The sequence below is a fragment of the Linepithema humile genome, chromosome 1 (assembly GCF_040581485.1).
Source record: "Linepithema humile isolate Giens D197 chromosome 1, Lhum_UNIL_v1.0, whole genome shotgun sequence".
Lineage (NCBI taxonomy): Eukaryota > Metazoa > Arthropoda > Insecta > Hymenoptera > Formicidae > Linepithema > Linepithema humile.
This window is the reverse complement of record NC_090128.1, coordinates 23,294,502-23,318,764: the sequence shown is the minus strand read 5'-3', so window position 1 is coordinate 23,318,764 and position 24,263 is coordinate 23,294,502. Positions and strand designations below refer to the sequence as shown.

At 38.7% G+C, this 24,263-nt stretch overlaps 3 protein-coding genes across 14 annotated transcripts in view; 1 reads left to right on the top strand and 2 right to left on the bottom strand.

Moving 5' to 3' along the window:
* Positions 1-24,263, top strand: part of LOC105675855 (CREB-regulated transcription coactivator) — an 89,838-nt gene that overhangs the window by 49,158 nt on the left and 16,417 nt on the right. For 2 of the 11 annotated variants that reach the window (XM_067353322.1, XM_012373315.2), the window contains exons 1-2: positions 8,490-9,460; positions 11,417-11,665. The exons of 1 other annotated variant lie outside the window; for it this stretch is intronic. In XM_067353322.1, coding sequence (XP_067209423.1) covers positions 9,347-9,460; positions 11,417-11,665 — 363 coding nt within the window. In that variant the 5' untranslated portion in view covers positions 8,490-9,346. Of the gene's footprint in view, positions 1-8,480; positions 9,475-11,416; positions 11,666-24,263 lie in introns of those variants that run through there. 8 more of the 11 variants (XM_012373314.2, XM_012373319.2, XM_012373316.2 and 5 more) reach the window with 7 other exon arrangements.
* On the bottom strand, positions 6,590-7,881 carry LOC105675828 (microsomal glutathione S-transferase 1). Its single transcript, XM_012373257.2, has 2 exons — positions 7,648-7,881; positions 6,590-7,079 (listed from the first exon to the last, which is right to left on the bottom strand). Exons 1-2 carry the CDS (start codon positions 7,759-7,761, stop codon positions 6,756-6,758), a joined length of 438 nt encoding a protein of 145 aa, XP_012228680.1. The 5' UTR covers positions 7,762-7,881; the 3' UTR covers positions 6,590-6,755.
* On the bottom strand, positions 13,938-15,877 carry LOC105675856 (general odorant-binding protein 69a). Of its 2 annotated transcripts, XR_001101318.2 has the most exons (7): positions 15,717-15,877; positions 15,421-15,505; positions 14,914-15,002; positions 14,731-14,833; positions 14,593-14,657; positions 14,306-14,393; positions 13,938-14,201 (listed from the first exon to the last, which is right to left on the bottom strand). XR_001101318.2 is itself a non-coding variant. In XM_012373322.2 (6 exons), the coding sequence occupies exons 1-6, from the start codon at positions 15,774-15,776 to the stop codon at positions 14,376-14,378; spliced, it is 420 nt and encodes a 139-aa protein (XP_012228745.1). In that variant the 5' UTR covers positions 15,777-15,877; the 3' UTR covers positions 14,090-14,375. The 2 variants fall into 2 exon arrangements, 1 of the variants encoding a protein (XP_012228745.1); XM_012373322.2 differs by having other exon boundaries at positions 14,090-14,393.

Genomic DNA, 24,263 nt, shown 5'->3' with positions numbered 1-24,263 from the left:
CATTACCACCTGGGTGCTGCTTAAACGAGCGTCAAACTGACGCAGCGTCCACATTTGAAACTGCTAAACTGTTTGCGAATCAATATTCATGATATTATATGCCAGTATTAATATATAAAATATTAATACACAATTCACAAATAATAGACTAATTATATACAAATAGCAAAAATAAACGCGTAAACTAATTCGACGCATGTTTAAGCGGTACTTAATTGATAATGAAGCAATGTACACGTACATGCGATGATATTGTTTAGATCACCATATATACGTCTGTATTGCTTTATCACGTGCTTTATCTTTGATGTTATGTTGATATGAGTTCATTTCTTTTTCTAATTATAATCTATAAAAGCAAACGTATTATGCTATCATCACTATCTCTGAAATAAGGTCTCCGAGATAAACACTCTATAAAAACGCTAACAAGTGTGTTTTTCGTTGTTATATTTGACAAGTATTGACTGATCATCACAATAAAAGTGCGATAACACGCAAGGCATTGCTGAAATTATGAGGTACGTCATTGTGCGGCCATTGTACTGAAGCTGAAAAGGCGTGTTTTAAAGGAATATTGTAATAAACAACGAGAAACACGCAGAAACGTTCATTTATGCTTGCGTAATATTTGTTTCCTACTGTATACGTCCTTCAGAGCAAATCGGACGAACAATTTTCTCATTTAATCAAGACGTTAACACACTCACTTTGTGATATAAAGCCTATTTGTGAGCGCCAACGACGCAAGGTGTGTCTCGCGTGTAAAAAAAATTGCTCACATATACTTGGATCTAAAGACGTTTATTAAGTCTAATGAACGCTTGGTTTTTACGGTGATTTCAGTCTACATAAGTAATAAAACGTGTCATTACACAAAGCCGCAATCGTTAAAAGTATGTAGACACGCGTCGTAATGATATTATATAATAAATAATGTCGGAATTTATTTCACACGAAGAGATGCAGCCAATTGCAATGACAATTATGGCAAGTTTCTCACTAGCTTCGTTTAACAGCAATTTAACTGATTTTTCATCTATATAGACGCAGCTATCATACATGAGAAAGTCCAAGAATTAATATCAAAAAGCCGGAAAAAGAATTCTTGCGTCTTTTTATATTAAAAATACGTAGAATCATATCATAGAGATTAATTCTTAAATTTTATTATTAAATTTTGATAACTGTCGATCTGCAAAAGATTTGCGCGGCGCATTCGGTGGACCATTTCACTTAAGGAGCGAAAGTACCACGCCCGTCCGTTCGCGTATCCCGTAAAAAGCAACGACGGGTCACCGCGTGGGCAGAAAACCAGACGGTATGTGGCTTCTCGAGTTCGACGTCGGTGCGCCGTATTTGGCGAATGCGTCGAAATCCGTAGGCGAACCAGTAATCATCGAACGCGTCATCCGTGAACCGTGAGCGTAACGTGAATGGTTCTATAAACATCACTTAAGTCCACCGTACATAAACGTGCATCATTTTCTCGCGTACGCAAGATTAATGTTTCTGTAACTTTTGCCGACCTTAACCGACGCTCGCGCGCAAATTTATTCGCGAATGCAAAATAATTCTTCGTAAATGTAGCATGATATACTTAACTAAGAACGAGCAAAATAACGAAACGATTCGTTGTTTCGCACATGAAATTAAAAATGGGCAAAACATCGGGATGGATCGAGAAACATCGGATGTTTCAAATTCTTTGTCCATTTAACGACGAAGCTTGTGACTTTAAATCGTAGTGTCTCGTCACTCCAGCTTAGAGTCATGAGTTTAAAGCCATTTCTGACTCTATGAATTATTTCTCTCCTTTCCAAAACCGTACGAAGCTTTACGTAATGCGTATGGTTATTCATTCCTCGTAGCATGAAAACACGCATCTATATGTGTTTTTTGCGTCGGGAAGGACACGATCGAATTCCAGATAGCGGCTAGCAACGAGATACCTTAATTAGCAATTCGATTTCGAGAGATATCGGTAAGGTTTGCTGCGCGCTTCGCGTATCGCAACCGCGCGCGCTTTCGCAGAACGGCTCGGATCGCGGCGGATGCGTATGGTTAACGCGGTTAACTTTATGCGAAAAGAGGAAAAAGTCGATCGTTCCCCGTAAATCAGTTTTGCGCGGTCTTTCTCCCGAGGGAGAATTGAAAGCATGCCCAACTCGGGCGAAGAGGCCGCGTCCGTAATGGATAGCACCATAATGAAGTACGGTACGGCGGACTCTCTCATTAATTAACGTTAAAAGGGAAACTTTTGTAATTGCGCTCCTAAGACGAAGTGATGCAGCCTGACCTCCTCGCTGACGCGTCGTTACGTCGACGTCAGAGAGAACCCGGGCGGGTGCATCTTGGAAAGTGACGCTCTTTTAGTGATTAAGAGTACTGCAATTTATTATATTACAGTCCGTAAATCCTTTACAAATACTACAAGCGGTATACTGTTTTAGTAACACTACAATTTCCGATGTTACTCCCATTAACGTAATACTGTGAAACTGTACGATTACGTTGCTGCCTTGTGATTACTAGTGCTCATACTTTATTAAAATCCCCCCCCCCCCCCAGTTTGTTTTAAGCGCCACAAATAAAATACAATTCTGACAGTTTTGAAGTCGGCGGTACTCGTGAACATTTAAACAGCGAATGCGTGTGTCTGACGTCATATAATGCGAGTTACATCGGCGTTATGAAGTCATCGGGCCTAAAGCCATACGTGATTATTCACTCGCATGTTAATCACGTCATACACATTGTTACAATGAATTCACTGTTCCGGTATAACGATTCACTTCGCAGGATCCTTCGTACTGCCGCTCTTTGCGTCGCTGATATAATTCACGATGCGGTTTGACCTTTCTTCCAAGGGTGAACCGCAAACATCAGAATTCTCTTTTATCTGTATATGCTCGCGCTTGTCACCTTCTCTTTCAAGGATCGTGCAACCTTTCAAGGACAATATTTCCGTGCGTCCTGATTGTGTGCACGTACATGCCATAAGCGGGCACACGAAATTCACATCGGGGTCGTCTGGCAAGCAGGGATAAATCGCGAATGTGCATTTGCAGCCTATGATGTCACGGGCCGTTTCGTTCCTCTATCGGGCGCTAAGAGTCTCCGGGGGGAATTCTTAATACAGCGATAAATATCTGCGAATAACTCCAAGTGTGTGCGCAGGATTTCACGTGCACTTGTACAACGAGAGCATGTCTCTTCATGTGTATGACCGTGACACTAAAACGCAGACGTCGGCAGTGGTTCTCGATTTGCTTCTATCATCATATCGAGTTTTTTTCTTTTTGTTTCGATTCAGAGTACTTCTGAAATCTGCACGAAATATTTTGAGGGCGCTGCGCGCGAATTGTCACGCCGCAAAAGATAGAGATTTTTCCATTACTGAAAAAGTATATTTCTGATTTCAAATATATCAAGCGAGTTTACAAAAAAAAGAAAGCGTAGAGTATATACTCCATTTTGATAAGCAAATTTGTCGGTGTAACTGCCTATCTCTCGATTACAAAAGGTGGAAGCAGCCACCTCTCAAACGTGATTAGAATCTTGTTACTAATCCCGACACAAATTGAATCGCAGTCACTAGCTCGCGTCGGTCGCCGTGACAGCCGATACAGAGAAATGCAATTACGGATGGCACGCACGTGTAAGGCGTGACCACGCGACACGGAAAATTGACACGATTATCGATAACCGCGCGCATCTCTCCCGCACACCGCAGGCATGCACCGGGTCGAAACGCTTATGATCCCTTGTGCTTAAACTGTCTTTAGGGACCAGCACGTGGTCGATACGCTTTGTAGTCATGTGCATGCTGCCTGTATAGCGTAGCGGCATCACAATTAATTAATATTTGCGATATCCAATAAAATATTCAATCCACCTCCGAACACAATAGAGTAGCAATTATATATAGGTACATGCCGTGGGAGGATTGTAAATTTAGCCTCTCCATAAAGAATAAAGCCTTTTTTTTATAAAACTCCGCATTTTCATACAGATATCGTCAAATTAGAACAGAAAATTTCAATCTTTTTATAATACGCCTGTCACTTTTCAGCCGTTACATGAAAGCCGATACAAAAAAAATATAACTGATATAAAAGATATAACTGATATAACTATCAGCCTTTTCATAATCATTTGAAAATATTCTATTGAATTGTCGCTCAAAAATTTCACCTTTCAAAACTGATATTGTACACCTTTTAATATATTAAAATAAAAGTTCTATGAAGATTAGTTTTTCTTATATACAAATATTATATAATAAGCTATTTCAGCTTGCAGCATTAACTTAATTAAAACTTTATGAAAAATATAAGTTTCATGGCTTAGTCAGGTAACCAAATGTTTCTTTTTTTTTTTTTTTTTTAAAACTTCTTTGGCAAAATCTATACCTGTGGAATAATGCAGACGTGTATATTTGGTGTCTGCATGCTTGCAATCTATATATCCTAGATGTGGTTACCATGGACAATATTGATGAAACAATGTAGAGATTTGTCTATTTGTCTATCAATGTTATTTTAATGCACAGTGCAATATATATAATTCATGATTTTTTACAATGAAAGTATCATTCAATACGCAAGAGTTTCGGTGATAAAATCTCAGAAAATAGAGTGATGAATATTCGTGCATCCGTAGGAATGTTAATTAATTGCGCAATCAACATTTCCGTGAAATGTGTGGACTTTTAATCAGGGCTTCTAAAGAATTTTTTAATACATATATATTCAAGTGTAAGTTCTCGTGAGAAAATTTCATTACGTCTAAAGCCCCGGAAAGTAGACAAACATTGATACATCGTTGTTGACCACGTCACGGTATCAATGGCACTGAAAAATGTTTCAGCGTCTGACATCAAAAATTCATTACTAGTTTAACAAATTTATATATGATACAAAAATAACAAAATTAAATAAAAGATTAAAAAATACATAAATAATGTGGGGATATCACACTTACACGTTCTACGCCCACTATATTTTGATATATTCGCTTTCCAAAAACTCAGAACAATAATCACTCGCTTTTCAATCCTCATTCTTGTACACTTTCAACTCTCAATCATGCATACATACATTCTCGTTATTTTATGCAATCCTCAATCATTCTTTTGATACATGCTGCACTCGACAGTCATAAACCGTCATGCATTAAACATTCGTGCATTAAAGGCTTCCGATTCTCTCACTCTTACGCTCATTATCACACTCTCTCATATACACTCGCAATTTTATAGTCATACAATAATATATTTTAAATAATATATAAATTTATTTTTTTCTCTCTAGAATATAAAGTAATGCTTTTCTCTCTAGAATTTTAACTCGTTTCTTGAAACTAAATTGACTCTGTGCTATTGTTAGATAGAAGTAATTAAATTTTAACAATGTAGATAATGATCCTGATTAGAAAAATACCTAGTCACGAATGTTCCAAGAAATTATCAGCAAAAAAATTGAAAACTTATTTCAATCTGCGAGAAGGCATACTCCTATCTTCTATGCAAACCGTTGCACGTGAGAAAGAATCGTTCAACTGGCTTTTCTATTCAGGTTAAAAGAAAAAGGCTTGATCCACCCAGAAATTGAGGTGTAGATGTAGGAACAACGTTCCTGTGCTTGATTCTATTCGCGTGTAACTTGGGGATCCGTGTTTGTCGTCGGAACAAAGGGGAAAATTGCATGGATATAAGATAAGGAATTTCTCCTGAGTTCTTCAGAGCACCTGCTTATTTTCTACACAATACATATTTATGCATGTGCGATATGCAATAAAAAGAATATAAAAAATACGATAAAATTATTTAAAATAATATAAAATGTAAAATAGTGACAAAAAATATATAATTATTTAATTGTTAAGTGATCAAAAAGAATTATATAATGCATGTTTTAAGAATTAATCATCTACTCTAAAGTAAATTTTGTTGCAAGTGCAGTTTTGTTAGTTTTCTTATTATTACTTAAGATAAAGACTTACCTGTGATCGTATTTCTTGATCACTCTACGCTTTACGTATCGATCCCGTGAAAAGACCGAGCAGCGATTCTCGGCTTTTGTTTGAACACGTACAACTTAGCATTCTGCATTAATACACCGTGTTGCAAAATCCGAAAAGTTCCGTGATTAATGCGGAGAAAATGCGGACCGAGGCATGTTCGATCATTGAACGACGCCGCGTCACTGACGACGACGACTAGCACGTCACGGACGCATCGCGACGTCTGACGTTCCCGCGTCTATTGGCGTCGCGACGCCGTGTACGACAAAGCTCGCGTATGCGCCCTCGAAATGTGTTAAAACGCGTGCGCGATTAAAAACTATGTTATATGCACACACACTTGCTTATGCGTTTTTCATTTATAAATCAAAATTTAAAATGCAAATAAGAATAACGAGTGCGATTATGCTGACAACGTTCAATGAATATTGAAATAGAGTAGAAATATAAAGCAGATAGTTTATCACAGACTAATATTTTCATTAATTTTATCTTATCATATATTAACTGTAATTTATTTAAATTCATAACAGGTAGATAATACATTTCAAAAATGCAAATATCTTTTAAAGATATACAACATAATAATTATTTTATTTTTTGTAGTTATTTTATCTCCAAAATACAAAAGGAAAATTTGATTATTGTAAACCATTGCTGCAAACACTCTTATCATCATACTTATGGATTCAAGTTATCAAGTTTTGCAGAAGTTATTTATATAACAATTACAAATAATACAACAATGTATTAAGAGTTTGATAACCAGTAATAAGGAATCCCACAAAGAAAGCGATCACTCTCATAGGTTGCTGTGACAAAACCACATATGAAATTGTATGACTTATTCGAGAAAGTACAAAAGTGCGTATCAAAATTTTAGCCAGCCATGCTGATGGTCCCGTGGTCAACCAGAGATATGTGATTATGAACCATGGTACAATATTCTCCAAATCATTCAAATGTGCTCTTCGTACACGCTCTACGTCTGGATCATTAAATGAGACTTTGGCTTTAGATGCAAACGGAACATCTTCTTCATTGGCGAATGTCTGTAACAATTATCATAAATTAATTTCATTCCATAAAAAATTTTTAACAAGAATATGAGTGGAACAGTATTACGGATTAATAGTATTACATAATGCGGATATGATATGAATGGCATATGATAAATAATCGTATCAATATCAGAGGAAGGTCGTAACTCAAGTAATCATTGATACTGAGCACCACTGGAAGTATTACTGGACTGAGCATGATACAGCTCAGACTACCATAATCATGACTGTGCAATGCTACTTGTCGATCAACTTCAGTGGCGCTCAACACGATCAGTCAAACTCGTATTTGTACCACTTTATGATGTTATTAAATTAATTGCGAAATATACATTACTTGCAGATAAAATGTTACACAACTTTAATATCTCCGCTATATTGTCCAAAGATTGAAAAAATATTACAAAATAAATTATTTCCTGTCTTACATATGGAGCACTTAATAACAGTAGTACAATTTATCTTAAATGTGAATTAAATGATTCACGTTCATTGGACAAGAGTTTAGTTAGTGATGACTATGCGCAGAGAACATTCTGACATATTTTGTTTTACGTACTTTCTTTGCGAACCGCTGTCGTGCAGTTAAAGGTGACATCGCTAGTACTTTTAAAACTAATATGCTGCCCCAAAAACCGAACGCCTGAAGCAGTTCTGGATTTATTTCAGCCATTTTTCTTTGCTTTTGAGTACGTTTTTTAATATCACTTTAAGAATGAAAATGACTCAGCACTACTGATAACCGCACGCAACGAGAGAACTGCCGACACTGGTCAACAAGTGCCATGCTCGGCAGATTATATTCGGAATCTTCTACTATCTACATATGCAGTCTGCTATATGTGTACAGCTTGATAACATATGAGCAATACATATTTATCAAAGATTTTTAAAAATCTTCTAGAAAGGTAATCATGAGTTGGCAAGATTTTAAATTGTCTGGGAAACAGTTTTTTTTATTATGTTTTATTTATCAGTTTTTTTTGCTAATGAACTATTACGCAATTATAAGGTGCACGACGTTTGACCTTAAAGAATTATTTTTCTATAAATACGTAAATTATAATAAGAAGTTTACTGAAATCTATTTTTTATTATTTCTATACATTATTATTATTATAGCATTATAATTTATAATAATATAATAATAACGTGATAATAATAAATCATGATTCTTGAAGTTTTAATTTGTCTGCCAAATTATTTATCTATTTAAATTTTTTTGATATTTTATCAACTTTCAAGGTAATAAAATTTTACAATTTAAAGTATCAGTAGTTAAATGGGTTCGATTCTGTGCTAAATAATGTTCGAATCTCTGCTATTCGGATTCAAATATCCGCTAAGCTGCTTCTCCGCTAAGCGGGTTTGAGTTTCCACTAAGGTTTGAATCTTTGCTAAGTAAATGGGTTTGAGTCTTAGTTAAGGAAATTTTAGACTTGTGTTTCCCAAACGAAAATTCAATGAAACTGTCAAAAATTGCTTGAAAAATATCTTTATCATTCTTTTGAATAATTAATAGTCATGATGCACGAATATCTAGATACGTTGCGCATGATGATAAAATTATGCATTGCCTCTTGCATACAAACGCTACTTGATACTTATTTATTATTTCCAGGAACGCAAAAGGCTGATTGGCCATTGCATCATATAGGTTAATTCTTAGTTTTGTCACATTCTTCGTGCAGCACGTAACTTTATATATTATACATAATTATACATGTTTAGCATTTTTGATATTACAATCAATATAACAACATTAATTTCTCAATTATTTTCTTTCACTTTCTGCTTTGTTTTCATAACTCCACCAATGCATTATATCCATTAAGCTTTTTATTGTGGATGCGGCCGCATGGTGGGGTACGGTGGCAACCAATCAGTTCGCAAAATGCAGCTTCTGCGCAATGCGCGTGGCGCGCTGCGCCGCATGATCTTGCGTATCAGTGTTCGCCAGTGCTATCCAGAAGGCACACAGTGGTTACGCGGTTTATAGCGCAATTGTTGTTGGAGCGAAATTCCGCGAACGGTGGTGCGTCGTCCTGACGGACGACGATCGGAGGGAAAAAAGGGTAAAGTCGCGAGCGGGCAGATTACCGAAGACAGTGGTAGTTGGTGGTCGTGTTGTTGCTTGGTAGCGACAGTAGTGGTGGTGGTTGGTGGTGGTGGTGGTGGTGGTGGTGGTGGTGGTGGTGGTGGTGGTGGGTGCTCCAGGTTCCGCGAGTGTCCGCGAAAAACTAGTGCCGCGAGCCATCATGGCGAACCCACGGAAATTCAGTGAAAAGATCGCGCTGCTGAACCAGAAGGAGGCCCAGGACTCAGCGGCTTTCGAAGCAATCATGAAGGAGGTTTCGGACGTCACGAGCAGAGTAAGGAAATACCAGTAGGTCTTTGGCGTGGGAGAATCGGTGCCGTGTTGTGTGTCGCGCCATGACCCGTCGTGCACCTCCCTCGGTTCAGATGTTAGAACGTAAACAACGAGTGTCCCCCTCGTCCCCGCAGCTCCCTTCCCCCATCGTGTCTCGTTCTCCCTCTAATCCGTATCTCTTTTCTCATTTGCGCTTATACCACACGCTATCGGTATTCTGTGTATATGTACGCGCGTGTGATCCGGGTTGCTTCGCTTAGCGAGCGAGCGAGCGCGCGAGCGCGTGTGTATGTACGATTGCTGGCAAGTGCATCGCGCGCGGCTGTGTCCGCCGCTTGCGGCCGTGTATATCGGCATGCGTGTATCGCGAACGGTGCATATATGCGCTCCAATATATGGCATGATTTTCGTCGCGCGAGCGACGACTCTTTACGGCTAAGTCGCTCTCACGTTTTCAGCGAGAACGCATGTTGATCCGGACGCAACGTGGCCTGCAACTAAATTATGCAATTTGCATCCGCGTCCGCGCGATGACGGCTAGGTCGTCGCCTGCAGGTATTGGAGCGTGATTATGCGACGAATTAACCTTTTACTCCGTATCTCGCGCGCAAATCAATGTGTTACGTGAAATTCATACGTTTCAACATGCGCGAACAATCGACCGTTTAAATTATTATTCAACGAGTTATCCGAGCTTATTTATTTTTATCTTTTACACTTCGGAGAATCGAAGAAGCGCGGAATGTACTTGGAGATTTTTCGAGTTGCATGCGGGAATTTGTTTTCGATGAAAAAAAAAGAAACGGTAAAAGCCAAACGTTTTCCTCGAATAGTTTCGTAGGTGGTAAGAACAAGTTAATGCTCGATTATACAGTGTATTCGATTCATTTCGATGCGCATGTAAACATTCTGTTTTCTCAGTAATGCTGGCGGCTCTCGAGGTATTTTCAAATAGGAACGTCGGCAAGATTCGAGTCGATGTATTTAGCGTCGTAGAGTGCACCGTGCGATTAAAACGGAGCACCGGGAAGCGTTCTCCTATCGCGCCAAAAAGATAAAAACATCGCGCGGGATTATTTGATACGATCTGAGCATTTCGAAGCAAAAACCTATTTGAGCGAAATCAAATTAGATCTCCACACTGCGGACCATTTGCTAGTATTTAAATATACTTGTACAAGTATTTAAATACAATTGTATCGAGAGTAACATAAATTTAACTTTCAAATTTATTTAAGTTTTTAAATCTATTTAAATTTGTTTAAATTTAATTATCTTTTATTATACCCTTAAATGTCCGTTTTAAAAACTATCAACTGTCATGCTTTGTCTATGAAATGTACAATCGAGTTCCGTTAGATTTCACGACGTCTGTATATAGAAGTCTTGTGCACGACCTCCAAATTTGTTCACTCGAAGGCTCGACTACCGTTCGAATCGGCAATTGGAGAATGGAATTCGCTACGGAGATAAGAACCTGTTTATCGGAGTGTGGTCCAGGAAAAGACCGATACTACGCCGCGAAAATGTAGCGTTGCAAGAAATTCTCCAAAACTAAAAGCCGATCTGATGCATCAAGCTGTGATCGTGACATTAATCGTTAGCGATATTTAATGCTAAAATTGGCTATGAATATAAAGTTTTCGCAGAGATTACGGACGTTTTTGTAAATACGCAAAATTAATAAAACATTACACGAGAGAATAGCTTTGAAGAAGCCGATAGAAAGATTTTTAATACTTAATTTTCCGCTTGTTTAACCGCCTGCGCAGAGCCTAATAGAAGAAGGTTTAACAGAGAAAGGTTAATTCAGAGCCTGTCGTCAAAACCACAAATATTTGAGTTTTTGACCGAGACGTGAAATCTGGTAGCTCTAATTAGCGGTTTAAGAGTGCGAAGATCGCTTACGATCACTATGTTTGCGGTGGCCATGGTTGTCAATGACGGACCTGTACAGGTGGCCTCGGCGAGCAGCTCAGTGGGTGCTAGTCCCACGGGATCCGGCGTACCGGAGACCCCGCTGTCCGTCAAGAGTGCCGGCGCCAGTCCACCGCAGTCTAGCGGCAAACACCTGCACATTAACCTGGGGAATCAGTTCAGAGCGGGCGGCTCGTTGCCGAATGTTAACAACAATGTCAATTGCGGCAGCGATACGAAAGAACACTCTTCGCCGCACTCTGGCGCGATCCACTCGATCGACCTTAAGGTCTGTACCGCTCCTCCCGGAACGAAGTTCCCTTTTTCTTGTTGTTGTTATTCGGCTTGTTGTATCCCAAACATTTTGTTGCATCCTCCCGAAACCCGTACCCCATCCTCGTTTCACGGAGAAAAATTCTTCTCAATTGCATTACGCGCGGATTTGCTGCAAACACGCCGTGTGTGTGTTTTTATTTATTCAAAAAAGAAAATAAATAAAAATAATCTCAATGATTGAAAAAATGCCAATTTCCTGTTAAAAGTTTTATGATGTTTGAAGTGACATATATATGAAATTGAAATATCAAAATTTACATTGGTATGTTCAACAAAAATCTATATAGAATTCAGTCTCAATCGTTTTGATTTATTTCAGTCAAATGCAATGTTCTTAATCAATCCGCGAAAAGACTTTCTTTCAAATGAAATTAATTCAAGTTACTGAGATGCAGAAATTAATTTCTGTTACTGAAACTGAAGCTGCCGGCAGTATATATTATTTTAAAGCGACTTTATGTGTTATACATTTTGCGGTGAAATAGTTTCCTATCATCATCTTGAAGTTTTTCAAGCAAAACTTTCTTTCATAATGGTGCAAGATTGAAGACTTTTCTCCGTGTTTTCAAGGGTCGTTCCGCATCGCAGGCATTTTGTGATCGCTTTGTTTCGCACCACGTTCCAGTGTCATTCTTCTTCGAGATTATCGTACGGAGTCTATTTCGGATAATATGCAGTATAACGTGTGCTGTTAATCTCATTAAATATAAAAGCGGAAGTGTCAACAAAGTGTTGCAAATTACTGAAAGTTACACGGCGGTCGTAGAAATTGGATCGATTGGTGCTGGTTGTAGCAATTTTCTTTTTGTAGTGATTATTTTCTTTTGCAATGTCTGTGCATACACAATAATACAATTGCATGGCACGTACACAATCGCACGAATCAAAGATATTTCCAATTGCACTAGATATTATACAATTGTGTAGACGATTATTTTCAAACTAGTAATTAAATTAATTTTTACGCCAGTAAGGGAAGTAGTTAGTGCCGCAAAAAAATAATTAAAATATGGATTATGATTAGTAGTTTCATGTGATTAAAGTAGATATTATATCAGTGGAGTGAGATAAGGAGTACATCAAGTATTATTTTTAAGCCTCATGTCGTGTTAAAAAAAATAAAGATTGTATCGTGCGTCGAACTCTGTGATCTTTATGTCACGCTTGAAGTCGGTATTTGTTCATTTAATTAAGTCGCGTATTTAATTAACAATGAAAAGCTGCTTTATCAAGTTGACAAAGAAAATCCCAGGTAAAAGATACTTTTATGGAAATATAACCAAGCTCAGTCACACATTAGCTATGTATATGTTACATAATCCAATTATATTATATGACATTCTATTCATGCATAATTCCAAGTATCTGGCTCCTAAAAAATTTACCGAATTACGTGAAAAAAAAATTACGCGTGCCTTTATAGCGGAAAATTAAAAAAAAATGTTAATGAATGTAAATTAATCGTCGCGAATGTTTAACAATCCGGTAACTTAATAGATTTATCGGCAAACTAATTTAGAATTTTTATATAGCATTTTGTGTTTTGTAAAAAAATATCGTGTGAAAAACGTTGCAAAATGATTCTACTTGGTTCTGATGTTATTTCCAAGTCAAGAGATATACTTTATGTATCACCCGAAGCAATAATTAAATTTTCCGGATGAAGTTTTCTTGTTTCCACGGTAGACGGAGAAAATTATGCGATGTCATTTCAAACTAAGATCCAATGAAGATATTACGCAATATTTTTTCCGCATACGTGCTGCGCTGACTGTCGTATCACGAAATGACAAAGTATAGAAAAGCACTTGTGATTTAGTGATTAAGAACCGTAATTATGTATGCTGCTATGCAAGTTAAGTAATTTGTGCATATCGCTAAACAAGTAATTATTTTACATCCGCGGAAACAAATTGCATAAATATATAAAGTGATTGCCAAAATTATGGCGTTGTGAGTGAACTAAGGAATTATCATATTACATGTAATTTACGAATTGAATGCGAGATTAAGCTTGTAACTTATAAAATCAATTTGCAGTATGTTATATATGTACAATATATATATATACGAAAGTGGACTTACAAATTATGGATTTATTTTATTCTTACCGAATTCATCAATTTTGACCGAGATTTCACAGTGAAACTGTGACGTTTAAATTCTAGATTTTACTCAGTGTTTTACTTCACGATTTTTTAAATAAATTTTCTCTTGCAGGCATATCGTATTTAATTAACTTTTATTCCGTAACTTAGTTTTCAAAATTTTACTTATTTAATGTACATAAATCACTCTATACACGATAGTTTTGCAAACATAACATTTTGCGAGAAACATACGTTTTTTTTTTTGGTACTGGAATCAAAAGCGAATAAAATCATAAAAAATTGTTTAATTGAACATGGATTCATAAATATTTCGTTTTTACGCATCGATCTGCTTCAGTTTCAATGCATATTTATAGTTTATCTAATTCACAACATTACCTACAAATTTTATTCATGTTAAGCCACATAGCGTATTCATTATTACGTGCTATTATACACAAAGGATATTTTTTTAGTTTACGTAATTTAGATCCCTGTACTACCTCTTTGTTTCTCGTTTGTTTCGGGATCTGTTGGAGGATGTCGTCATGTTTATAGATTTTTCCATGGGAATTAAACCATGAACCATAGCTATAACGATACATTTAGGCGTGTTATCAATAAGAAAAATATAGGAGAAATAGTAATTCTAATATTGACTTTACCGCATAATAATCTTTTACGATAATATCTTTATGATAATAAATTCATAATATTCTTATTATAAAGTTAAAACTCTCAATGACAATTTTGTTAAATTATACGATTTAAAATAATAGTTACTACTTACTTCTGGTACTGTACCTTGGACACATTTCGCCACATTGTATATTTTTTCGCATGCATCCGCACCGTCTAGAAATTTATTCATGAAATACAAACCAACAATAGAACAAATTTGTGCAAAAAAATGTTACGCGTAACTTACCTTGCACAGCGCATTTGTTTAAAATCTTATTGCCAATTTCTTGAAACTCCTCTGGTATAACACTTATCAGCATTTCAGCTTCCAAATTGCCCTCTTCATCGACCTATGCCGAAATATTATTTCGATGAGTTTTGCATTCGCGTATAAATTAAATAATGTTTAATTTATTAAATAATGATTTACCAAACTGAACGCATCGAGGAGGCAATTCATGTAGCATGTTATACTACGGTCATTCGTGAGTTTCCCATCGTTAACTTCATCGATAAGGGCTGCATCGCGAAATTGAAATATCCATCATGAACATGGTATAATTAAATAATTTTGATATTGAAAATTTTTAAGTATCTTACAAGATATACGAGATCTCTCAGATTCCACTTAAAAGAGTTTTAACTTTTGTACAAAAAATAAACAATTAATTAATATATTAATATTTTTTTTATTATTCATGTTTCTAAATATCTGAAATAATCAATAAAAGTATTTATTCAATATGTGCAAAAATACTACATATTTGAAAGAAATCTGAAAAAAGATAAAATGTCTCAGAGATCCTTCGTCGTTCATCGATTTCTTTCGCAACATTAATTGAAAATTAATAACTAGTTTTAGCTTAACAAAAAACAACAACGTAGCGTGGGATTATCATCCGAATAATGATTAAACATTACTAATCGCGAGACTCACCTTGGGACGTTCCGTGCTCGGCCATGCACCGTTGCTTGTCACCTTGAACCATCTCCAACATTTCCGGGGGCACCCAGTCAGGTGGCTAGGCAAAATCAGAATTTATTACGAGCGCGTCGCAGTAGGTATCCTCGCGTGTCGGACTTTAGCACCATTTGATAAGTCGCGTTCACGCGCGCTCGCGCGAATCGCACATCACTAGGCGTATACAGTAGGCCACTGTCGATTATCATCGCGTTCTTCCTTATTATACGAAATCTATTCCGCGTTTATCGAAAGTAAGCTAAAAGGCTTACCCCGGCGGACACGTAAATCGCCTGTAGCAATACTGCGCCGAGTATCACCGACACGTGCATCGTTGTACGTTTGCTTACACCTTGGTCCGTCACTATTCTGCGTCAAAATGTACCATCTACGTCGGTTACGCGCGGTTTTTATAATGTCACAACAACGGGATGTAGGCGTGCTCGGCAGAGGGTTAATGTCACATCCTTCACTTACTGATTGAGGCTCTCTGCCGTTAAGTCGCCAGCTAATCCCCCTCTAATTTTCGACTCTTAACGGAAGCGTATATACGGAATTACGTATATCCAAGGCCTTGAATACATCCTGTATATGCGTTTGTATACACAATGTATGCGCGATTCAATGCTTAGAACTTTCGATTGTCATTTAATAATTTTTAAACTGAACTCGCAAACAAATTAGGAAAGAAATTTTTTGTATACGATCGAATATAACAAGCAGCAACAATTTTAATATACAAATAATTCGTTATTTGTGTAAAAACTAACGTTTCAATTAATATTTACATAATATACTTGAGAATTTTTTAACAATTACAAGTAAAATCAAAAAACGATTTTTATTTCCAATTTTTTTACAGAAATAGCTAAATTATTTGAACCTCTTATAAGCTGGCAGGACCAAATCAGCAGAATCGAATGCGACTTATCGGAAAATTTAGTACTCATTTTGTACTATTTTGTACCACAAAAAATAATTTTGTACCCCGTGCCATTTAAGAAAAAATCGTGGCGCTGCCAACTTCATATTAAGCTAGCAAAACCAAAAAAAAATATATATATATAAATAAAAAATACAATATATACAGTTAGCGCTGAATTTGTACTAATTTGTACCACCCAAAAAAAGTTAAAATATTTCCATTAACCCCTTAAAACAACCCTTATTTCGTCTATCCTAGAAAATAGGACATTTCTTTTCCGATCTTTTAAGAATTTAACCAGCAAAATTGAACTAAATTTATCTTATTACTTACCACTTGTCATGTACTATTTTGTACCACCAGAAAGAATTTTGTACCCCGTGTTATTTAAAAAAAATCGAGGTCCTGCCAACATGATGTAGAACTAACCGAATAAAAATTATTAAAAAATAACAAATAACGATAGATTCTATTAGTACTGAATTTGTACTAATTTGTACCACCCAAAAAAAGATTTTTTTTTCAAATAACACGGGGTACAAAATTCTTTCTGGTGGTACAAAATAGTACATGACAAGTGGTAAGTAATAAGATAAATTTAGTTCAATTTTGCTGGTTAAATTCTTAAAAGATCAGAAAAGAAATGTCCTATTTTCTAGGATAGACGAAATAAGGGTTGTTTTAAGGGGTTAATGGAAATATTTTGACTTTTTTTGAGTGGTACAAATTAGTACAAATTTAGCGCTAACTGTATACGTTGTATTTTTTATTTATATATATATATATATTTTTTTTTTTTGGTTTTGCTAGCTTAATATAAAGTTGGCAGCGCCACGATTTTTTCTTAAATGGCACGGGGTACAAAATTATTTTTTGTGGTACAAAATAGTACAAAATGAGTACTAAATTTTCTGATAAGTCGCATTCGATTCTGCTGATTTGGTCCTGCCAGCTTATGAGAGGTATTATTTGACAAATATTTGTTATCTAAACAACGGGAAGCTTTTAATATATAATAACGTAATTAACGATGCTCTATTGAAACCGGAGACGGGCGCTTGTTCGGTTCAATGCTCGACCCTATATGTTTCAATTTCGATATATTTATTATCAGAGCTAGTTATATATAGACTTTAAGCTTAAAGTATTTTGTCTAACTGTCATATTAATTTTTTATCAAATAAAATTATGCAAATCGTAAAACTTATAAAATGTGTTTCGAAGACATCGTGTAACATATATGCATTTAATAACTTATAATATACAAAGATTAATTTACCAAATAATGTTGTGATTTTCTACACAATTTTATTAATAAGTATATTCTGAACAAAGTATATTCGCCGATAATGCAAAAGATGTTACACGAAACAATGTCGTAACTAGTAAAAACCCAATGTATGATTACCGAATTACCCCTAAATATAAGGATAACATTGGTAGGAAATTATCAGATGCGGTAATAATAGAAAATTGGCTGAGTTCGTCATTTCAAATCTGAGGTCGGCAAAAAGGAGAAAAATTTTGTATCAATTGCGCCCGTATTTGTCATACGTTAATTTGATACTTCCGGTCGTATTATCGTCCTAATGACTTGGAATTATAGAGGGCAGACTTTGTATTACGATTGCTGTAATTTGTCGGTGGATGTAATTGTTTGCTTACAGTGGCTGCAATATGTGGCACTGCTGGAGGTAATTAACGTGAATTTATACTCAATTTATAGTATTCATGTATAAGTATCGCGTATCAATCTATATCGAAGTAATTAAATCGGGCAACGGAATACAATATCGTAACCGCATCACGCATTAATTATTGTATTTGCGCGCAAATCGTTATAAGATGTGGGCAAAAGTACCGTGGGAAGCGGCAGCCTCGAATTTAACCGTGTTGAATCGAATCGATGAACCCGCCTGATTGACTCTCTCTCTCTCTCTCTCTGCTTTCCTGTTGCGCGCTATTTTCCGTCCAATCATTGAAAATTAATTAGAATACAAGCGCAACGTAATCCGTTTTGACGATATCGACGCGTTTGTTGATTTGTCGCGGCACGTGTGCGTCAAGTGTGCCGAGTATTCCAAGACATGTTAGGAAGAAATATTATTTAGACGAAACAGTACAGAAGAAAATATTTTTACGTTCAGTCTTCGTATAGACGACAATGACGAATTCATAGGCGTTTCTTCGCGAATCGATCGCGATCGGTCGATTTTCTTTAGTACTGAAGCTCGCTAGACGACGACGTATCGCGAAATTGTGCATAATTCGGAACAATGTAAAGCCATGCTTTTTCTTTTTTTGCATCAGACCTTGCAAGTTTCCTGAATAAGTGATACCTCCTAAGCTGTCTTATAGCTTCGCGTGAAGCTGATCGATCACACGGACAAGACAATGAGAAATCATCGTTCGGTCTCCGAGTATCACAATGCCACGGAGAGAGCACCGCGCTTATTAATACACTTTGACCTTGATGCCGTGCTCGGTTCGAAGGTAGCGCCGAGTTCTATGTATTGCTTATCCCGCGTTGTTGAAGTTTCCGTTGCCAGTTGGAGCGACAAATTGCCAACATGTGTTTTTGATACCTGATTATCTCGGGTCCGGTTTGTGCACTCTATGTTTATACCGAAATGATCTAAATTGGGCGACGCGTTCGCTCTAATGCCGATCCTGGCGGGGCTCGCGTTCGGCGCTTATTTCTCCTCAACCGCGCCGCACCGAGTGGTGCTGCATACTCGAAAGAGTCGCTCGCGATTAGCACTCGGGTGCATTGCTACCGAGGCAGCCAAGGTCAGGTTTCGATCGCGCGAGAAAATGCGCCGAGCGTCTTATCGGGGTTCTATCTCTCCCCGGATATGATCGGGGTCAAGAGACCTCTCTCCCGGGGTTCTTACCCCGCTGCATTCGATATGCGCCTCTCTCTCTCTCTCTCTCTCTCACACACACACACACACACACTCATTCGCGTCGCGATTGCGTTCGCAGCGTCTTCCCGTTCGTCCAACTTTCTCGCGCGCACGCGAATCGATCGAATTTCCGGCGGATTTCTGCTCCTGCGCACGTGCCGCGGCGCACCTACCAGCCGTTCATGCCGTCGCGACGCCTCGTGCGAGGGCTCAGCTCAGCCTTGCGCTCGGATCTCTGTCAGCGCAATCTAATTGAGTGGCAGCCCCGTGGGGCGATAGGGCGTACGTACGACCCTTCATTCTCAGAAAAATATAAATAGCTCCCACAGACTAATACCGCCGCGTAACTTGTACTTTGTTTCGTAGTTACAGAATAATATTCCTATTTAAATATACGACGTAAAAGTTATCGTTTTAACTGTTAGGCGAAGCACAAAGACCGATCGGAGACGTTGTAATATTGATCGAAGAGGTCATCTCTCGCAACGAAAGATGTAATAAATTTAATAAGTTAGAATCGACCGCTGTCTTTGATGCAACTTGATATCTTTTAAAATAAAGAGTGCATAAAGGAAACACGCTTGCCTCCCCGACGGGGTGTTTCTACACCCTTTAAAATGTCTGAGGAAAGTTTGCATGAAAGGATATTCTTCCAACGATGCGAGTAACCGCTGCAAGCTCCGGGGGCATAGCAGAAAACAAACGACGCCGCGTACACGTGCTTCGCGGGGCGAGTGTGTGCTCGCATACGGAATATTGATCGCAGTTACTTGTGCACAGGTACTTGTACTTCGCCAGTTTCGTTCGTTCCCAACAGTGTCGATTGTTACGGTCGTTGCTTGCCGCAGCAGCTGCTGCACCCAGTTTCGATTATCGCCGTTGCGAACTCGTGAAGTGAGAGAGAAGCGCGGTGGGTGCGCGTGGCACCGCGAAAATTTCGCCAGAGAGATTCGCGATGTTATTTCTCGCGCTGCTCTCAAAGACGCACGGCGTTTTATCACCGTTTGAAAAACAAGATTTTCGTCCCTCGATCCGCAACATTGCGGCCCGTCGATCGATTTTCCGGGATAACACTTGTTCCCCGCTGAAAGTCCCGGGAGTTTCGCTCGTGGCGTACCAACGAAACAATACGACCTCCGTATTACTTCGCGACGACTTATAGATTTGGACAAATATCGAATCGATTGCTTTGTCGCGCGTATACGAAGAACGGTATCGTCCGCGATCGTGTACGCGAAAGGCGAACACGAGGCGCACGGCGTACGAATTCGGTCAGAGATGCAGCGCGCGTTCCGCTTCTTTCTTATCATCCAGCAGCCTTGAATGGCGATGGTTATCCTCGCCCAAGTGGGTCATCGCCGTCGGGAGACGGCAGACGGCGGCGGGCGTCGCGACGACGACCGACGACGACGGCGCGTGGGTGGAGCGAAGTTGTCAGCAGAAGGCAAGGGTAGAGACCTAGGTCGCTGGAGTGGAGAGCTGCGGGAGGACGAGGGGGAGCAGAGGACATTGTGAAAAGGAAGCTTTTCTCGTGACGATCGGTTCCCGACCTCTTCAACATGTCCCGTGCTTCTCGCGCCATTCATACGTGCCCTTCGCACTCTCGTGCGAGATATATGAAAATATTTATAGCAACTTTAATTTGTGAAACGTCATCAATATCTATTCTTGGGTAATGAGGATTTAATTACGCTCTCTTGTATAATTATTACCAAGTCTGCGTTTTGAATATCGACGACGTCTGAATCCTCGATTAATATTCTAATTTCTCGCAGATAATTCCTATCGATTTAAATTCAAGCTTGAATCTTACTTTGCATTTTTTGCACAAAGTTTCGCCACGTTCACACAATTCTGCCCAAAGTTTGATCATCCCGCATTACGTAATATCGTCCGATAATGCCGAAGGTCTTTGATTTTCTTGTTGAGAAAATTCTACGCGGCGTGATTCTCGCGCGAGGTACTGCCTCGTCCCATAATTTCTCATTCCACTGCACCGTTAGCGATCCGACATCGGACGGTCGACTTGCATAAGAGGTCAAATGAAGATAAAATTACAACCTGGAAAGTGTCATCGGCGTTCGATCGGCCGCGGTGTCCTTGAATATCATCTGTGAAAGTCGAAGGACATAAGCCGGCTGAATTTATTTAACGGCGGTATCGCGGCTTTAAATGCAAAATTCAAGTTCGTTCAAGTTCGGGAAAAAGATCACCCTGGAGCACAGCGTTTGTTTTGGCACCGGTATATCTGTTGTTTTCCTGCGTAAAATCAATACTCAAGATACTAATTTTTCGGCGACAATAATTGTGTTATAAACCTATTCAGTCGTACCGTCCCAAGCTTCCCTTTCGCATTTTGCTTTTTATCTTCGTTCAGGCGTAAAGTTAATGTAACGACGCGTGCACGGCCTTCGAAAATGGTTCTTTTCCCGCAATACTGAAGAAAATCCAACAGTAGGAAGGTTGTCCTAAAAACAGATATATTTTGCGACTAAAAATACTCCAGCTCGATTCCTTTTGTTTGCTAAATTGGAGTTGAAATATAAAACAAAAATTAATTAGTTATGAATTGCATTCATTATTTGAAGTGCAAAATATGCATACGTGAATAATAAATAAATTTTAAAATTATTTGCGTAAAATGGACGTTTAAATGGAGTTAACTTTGTGATATTTTATGATGTTTTCATAGTTTCTGTTGTAATATTTACGCAGTATTTCTCGTTGAAAAGAAAAACAGTTAATGAACGATATTCTGTGGGCGATAGCTGTAAGGCGCAAGTAGCTATGTAATAGAAAGTCGATATAATAAAACGAGTAAAAAAATATACGTGATTAGTAGAAAGCCGGTGAGGTTTTTTCCGCGCAGAAAACTTGTTTGACACATACACACACACACGTACACGCGCTTAGGTGAGAGATCGAAGACCAGGGCTGATTTCCATGTGAATAAACAAATAAGCTATTTTGTTGCAGATCTAAGTAAATCTTCGAAAAAGGTACATTTTTGGCCTTTTATTATTATCAAGGTAGACAAAGAAAAAGCGATCGAAGAGTCTTTCATATTCGGTTCTTACATATCGCAGCATCGGAATAAATTTAAAATCGTCGTTGTTGCGCGACGGACGCCGTGTACACGGTATGCAGCACAGCGCGCGGCCGAAGCTCCGATGAATAACGATACGTTGTGGGCGCAACGTGCCGTGTTCGCCGTCTACTTGGACGGGTCCCGTTCTCCGGTAATCTCATTCTTGAATATGGATAGCGCAGTAATTACATTCTGGCCTCTTCGTGGCGAGATGCGGAACACAAGGGGGAATCGGCTGGCGACAACGCGGCGTGCATATACATCGATCGTGCAGCTTTGTGCCGCGGCACACACGTTGCTCTCGCGAGACTAATATTGGCCTCGCGTCGAGAGACGCGAGCGAGGAGAGAGCCCGCTGTCGCGTGCATCCGCGGCGCCCGTCTCGATCGTCGGCACGTGCCACGCCGCGGAACAGTAACGATGACAAGTATTGCCACTATTTTCTAGTACATTGAAACTTTTATTGACAGAAGGATAGATGAAGATGTATGAGAACACCGCCAATTCTGCGCGATGATGTATGAATGATTTTAATTTCTACATCGTCTTCAAATGGGTCGCTCTTTTCTCTCAATCGGAGAAGCAACGGAATTTGAAAGTCAATAAAATTGTACAAAGTATCTAAGAGCGCGTTGAAAAGCGGCTCACACTTTCTCGGTGTCGAGTGAAAGAGTTAAATAGGCGTGGAACCGACTTGCCGCGCGGAGGCGGCTGATTTTCCTCGCTTAACTGCCGAGTTGATGCGGAGAATTTGCGAGGACACTCGGACGTGTCTTTTGTTAGCGTTCGCGTTAATTGAAGCTACGTTTCTTCAACGAGCGCGGCTTGGTCGATGCGCCGCGTCGCGCCGTCTCGTGCGACGCCCACGGCCCTGACATTGGGAAAGTTGTGAATGGAGACGTCGACCCGTGCGAAGTCATCGCTTCGTTTTCGCTGATTTTCGATGTAATTAGTAAAGTTTCGGTTCTTTTCCGGTGAGTTCTGAAGTGCCCGACACGCCTGGGAAGCAGATTTCATCGTCAATCGCGAAATAGAAATTGTTACTTGTATTTTTTCTCGTCTTCGTTGTAAAGTATGCAGCGATGATCTCTTCAGGCGTTTCACAAAAGGCGAAGAAACGTATTTTCTCCTTCGAGAAATGCTCGGAATCTCTTTTGTTGCTAGTTCTATTAAAATATAATAACTCTACTTTGGTGCTCGCTTTATCGATTCACGTCGCAACCTGATCGTCGTCATAAATCATACGAGTTAATAGCATTTTGTGGCTGCTTATAACATCGTTATTTATATTTCTGGACGCGTTTTATCCCAACAAAGGCTTTATATAAAGCCCGGCGGGAAGCGGGCGTCCACCACGACGGAATATGTTAACATTCACGCTATCATCGTGCGCGCTCGCGCGCACGCTACGTCCGTGCGCGTTTATCGCTTGTGTGTGCGGTGTAAAAAAAATCGCGATGGGACTATTCTTGCACCGAACGCCACGATACACGTTCCGTATATTATATTATGTAAATGAGAAAACGTGGCGCTTAAGTGGTGATTCGATTGTTCAAATTTGTATCGCACGGCGTTTGAGCTAGCTTCCTCAAAAGACATTTCGATAAAACCTATCACGAGAATTATCACCCGCGCGTTCGCACGCGTGGTTAAGCCGTTACGTCACTGGCCATTCCAACTACGTGGAAGTTGTTGCGCTGCATACAAATATTGCTATATAGTGCTTAGGCAAGCGAGAATAAAACATTTTTCAACAAACAAACAAAATAAGTTTGTAAGCTTGTAAATTTTTTTAAAATTTATATACGAAAGGCACAGAGAGAAAATAAAATGGCACAAAAGAAGCATAATATTTCGTTATATTTAATTTATTAACAATTGCAGTAGTTGGTGAAACAGA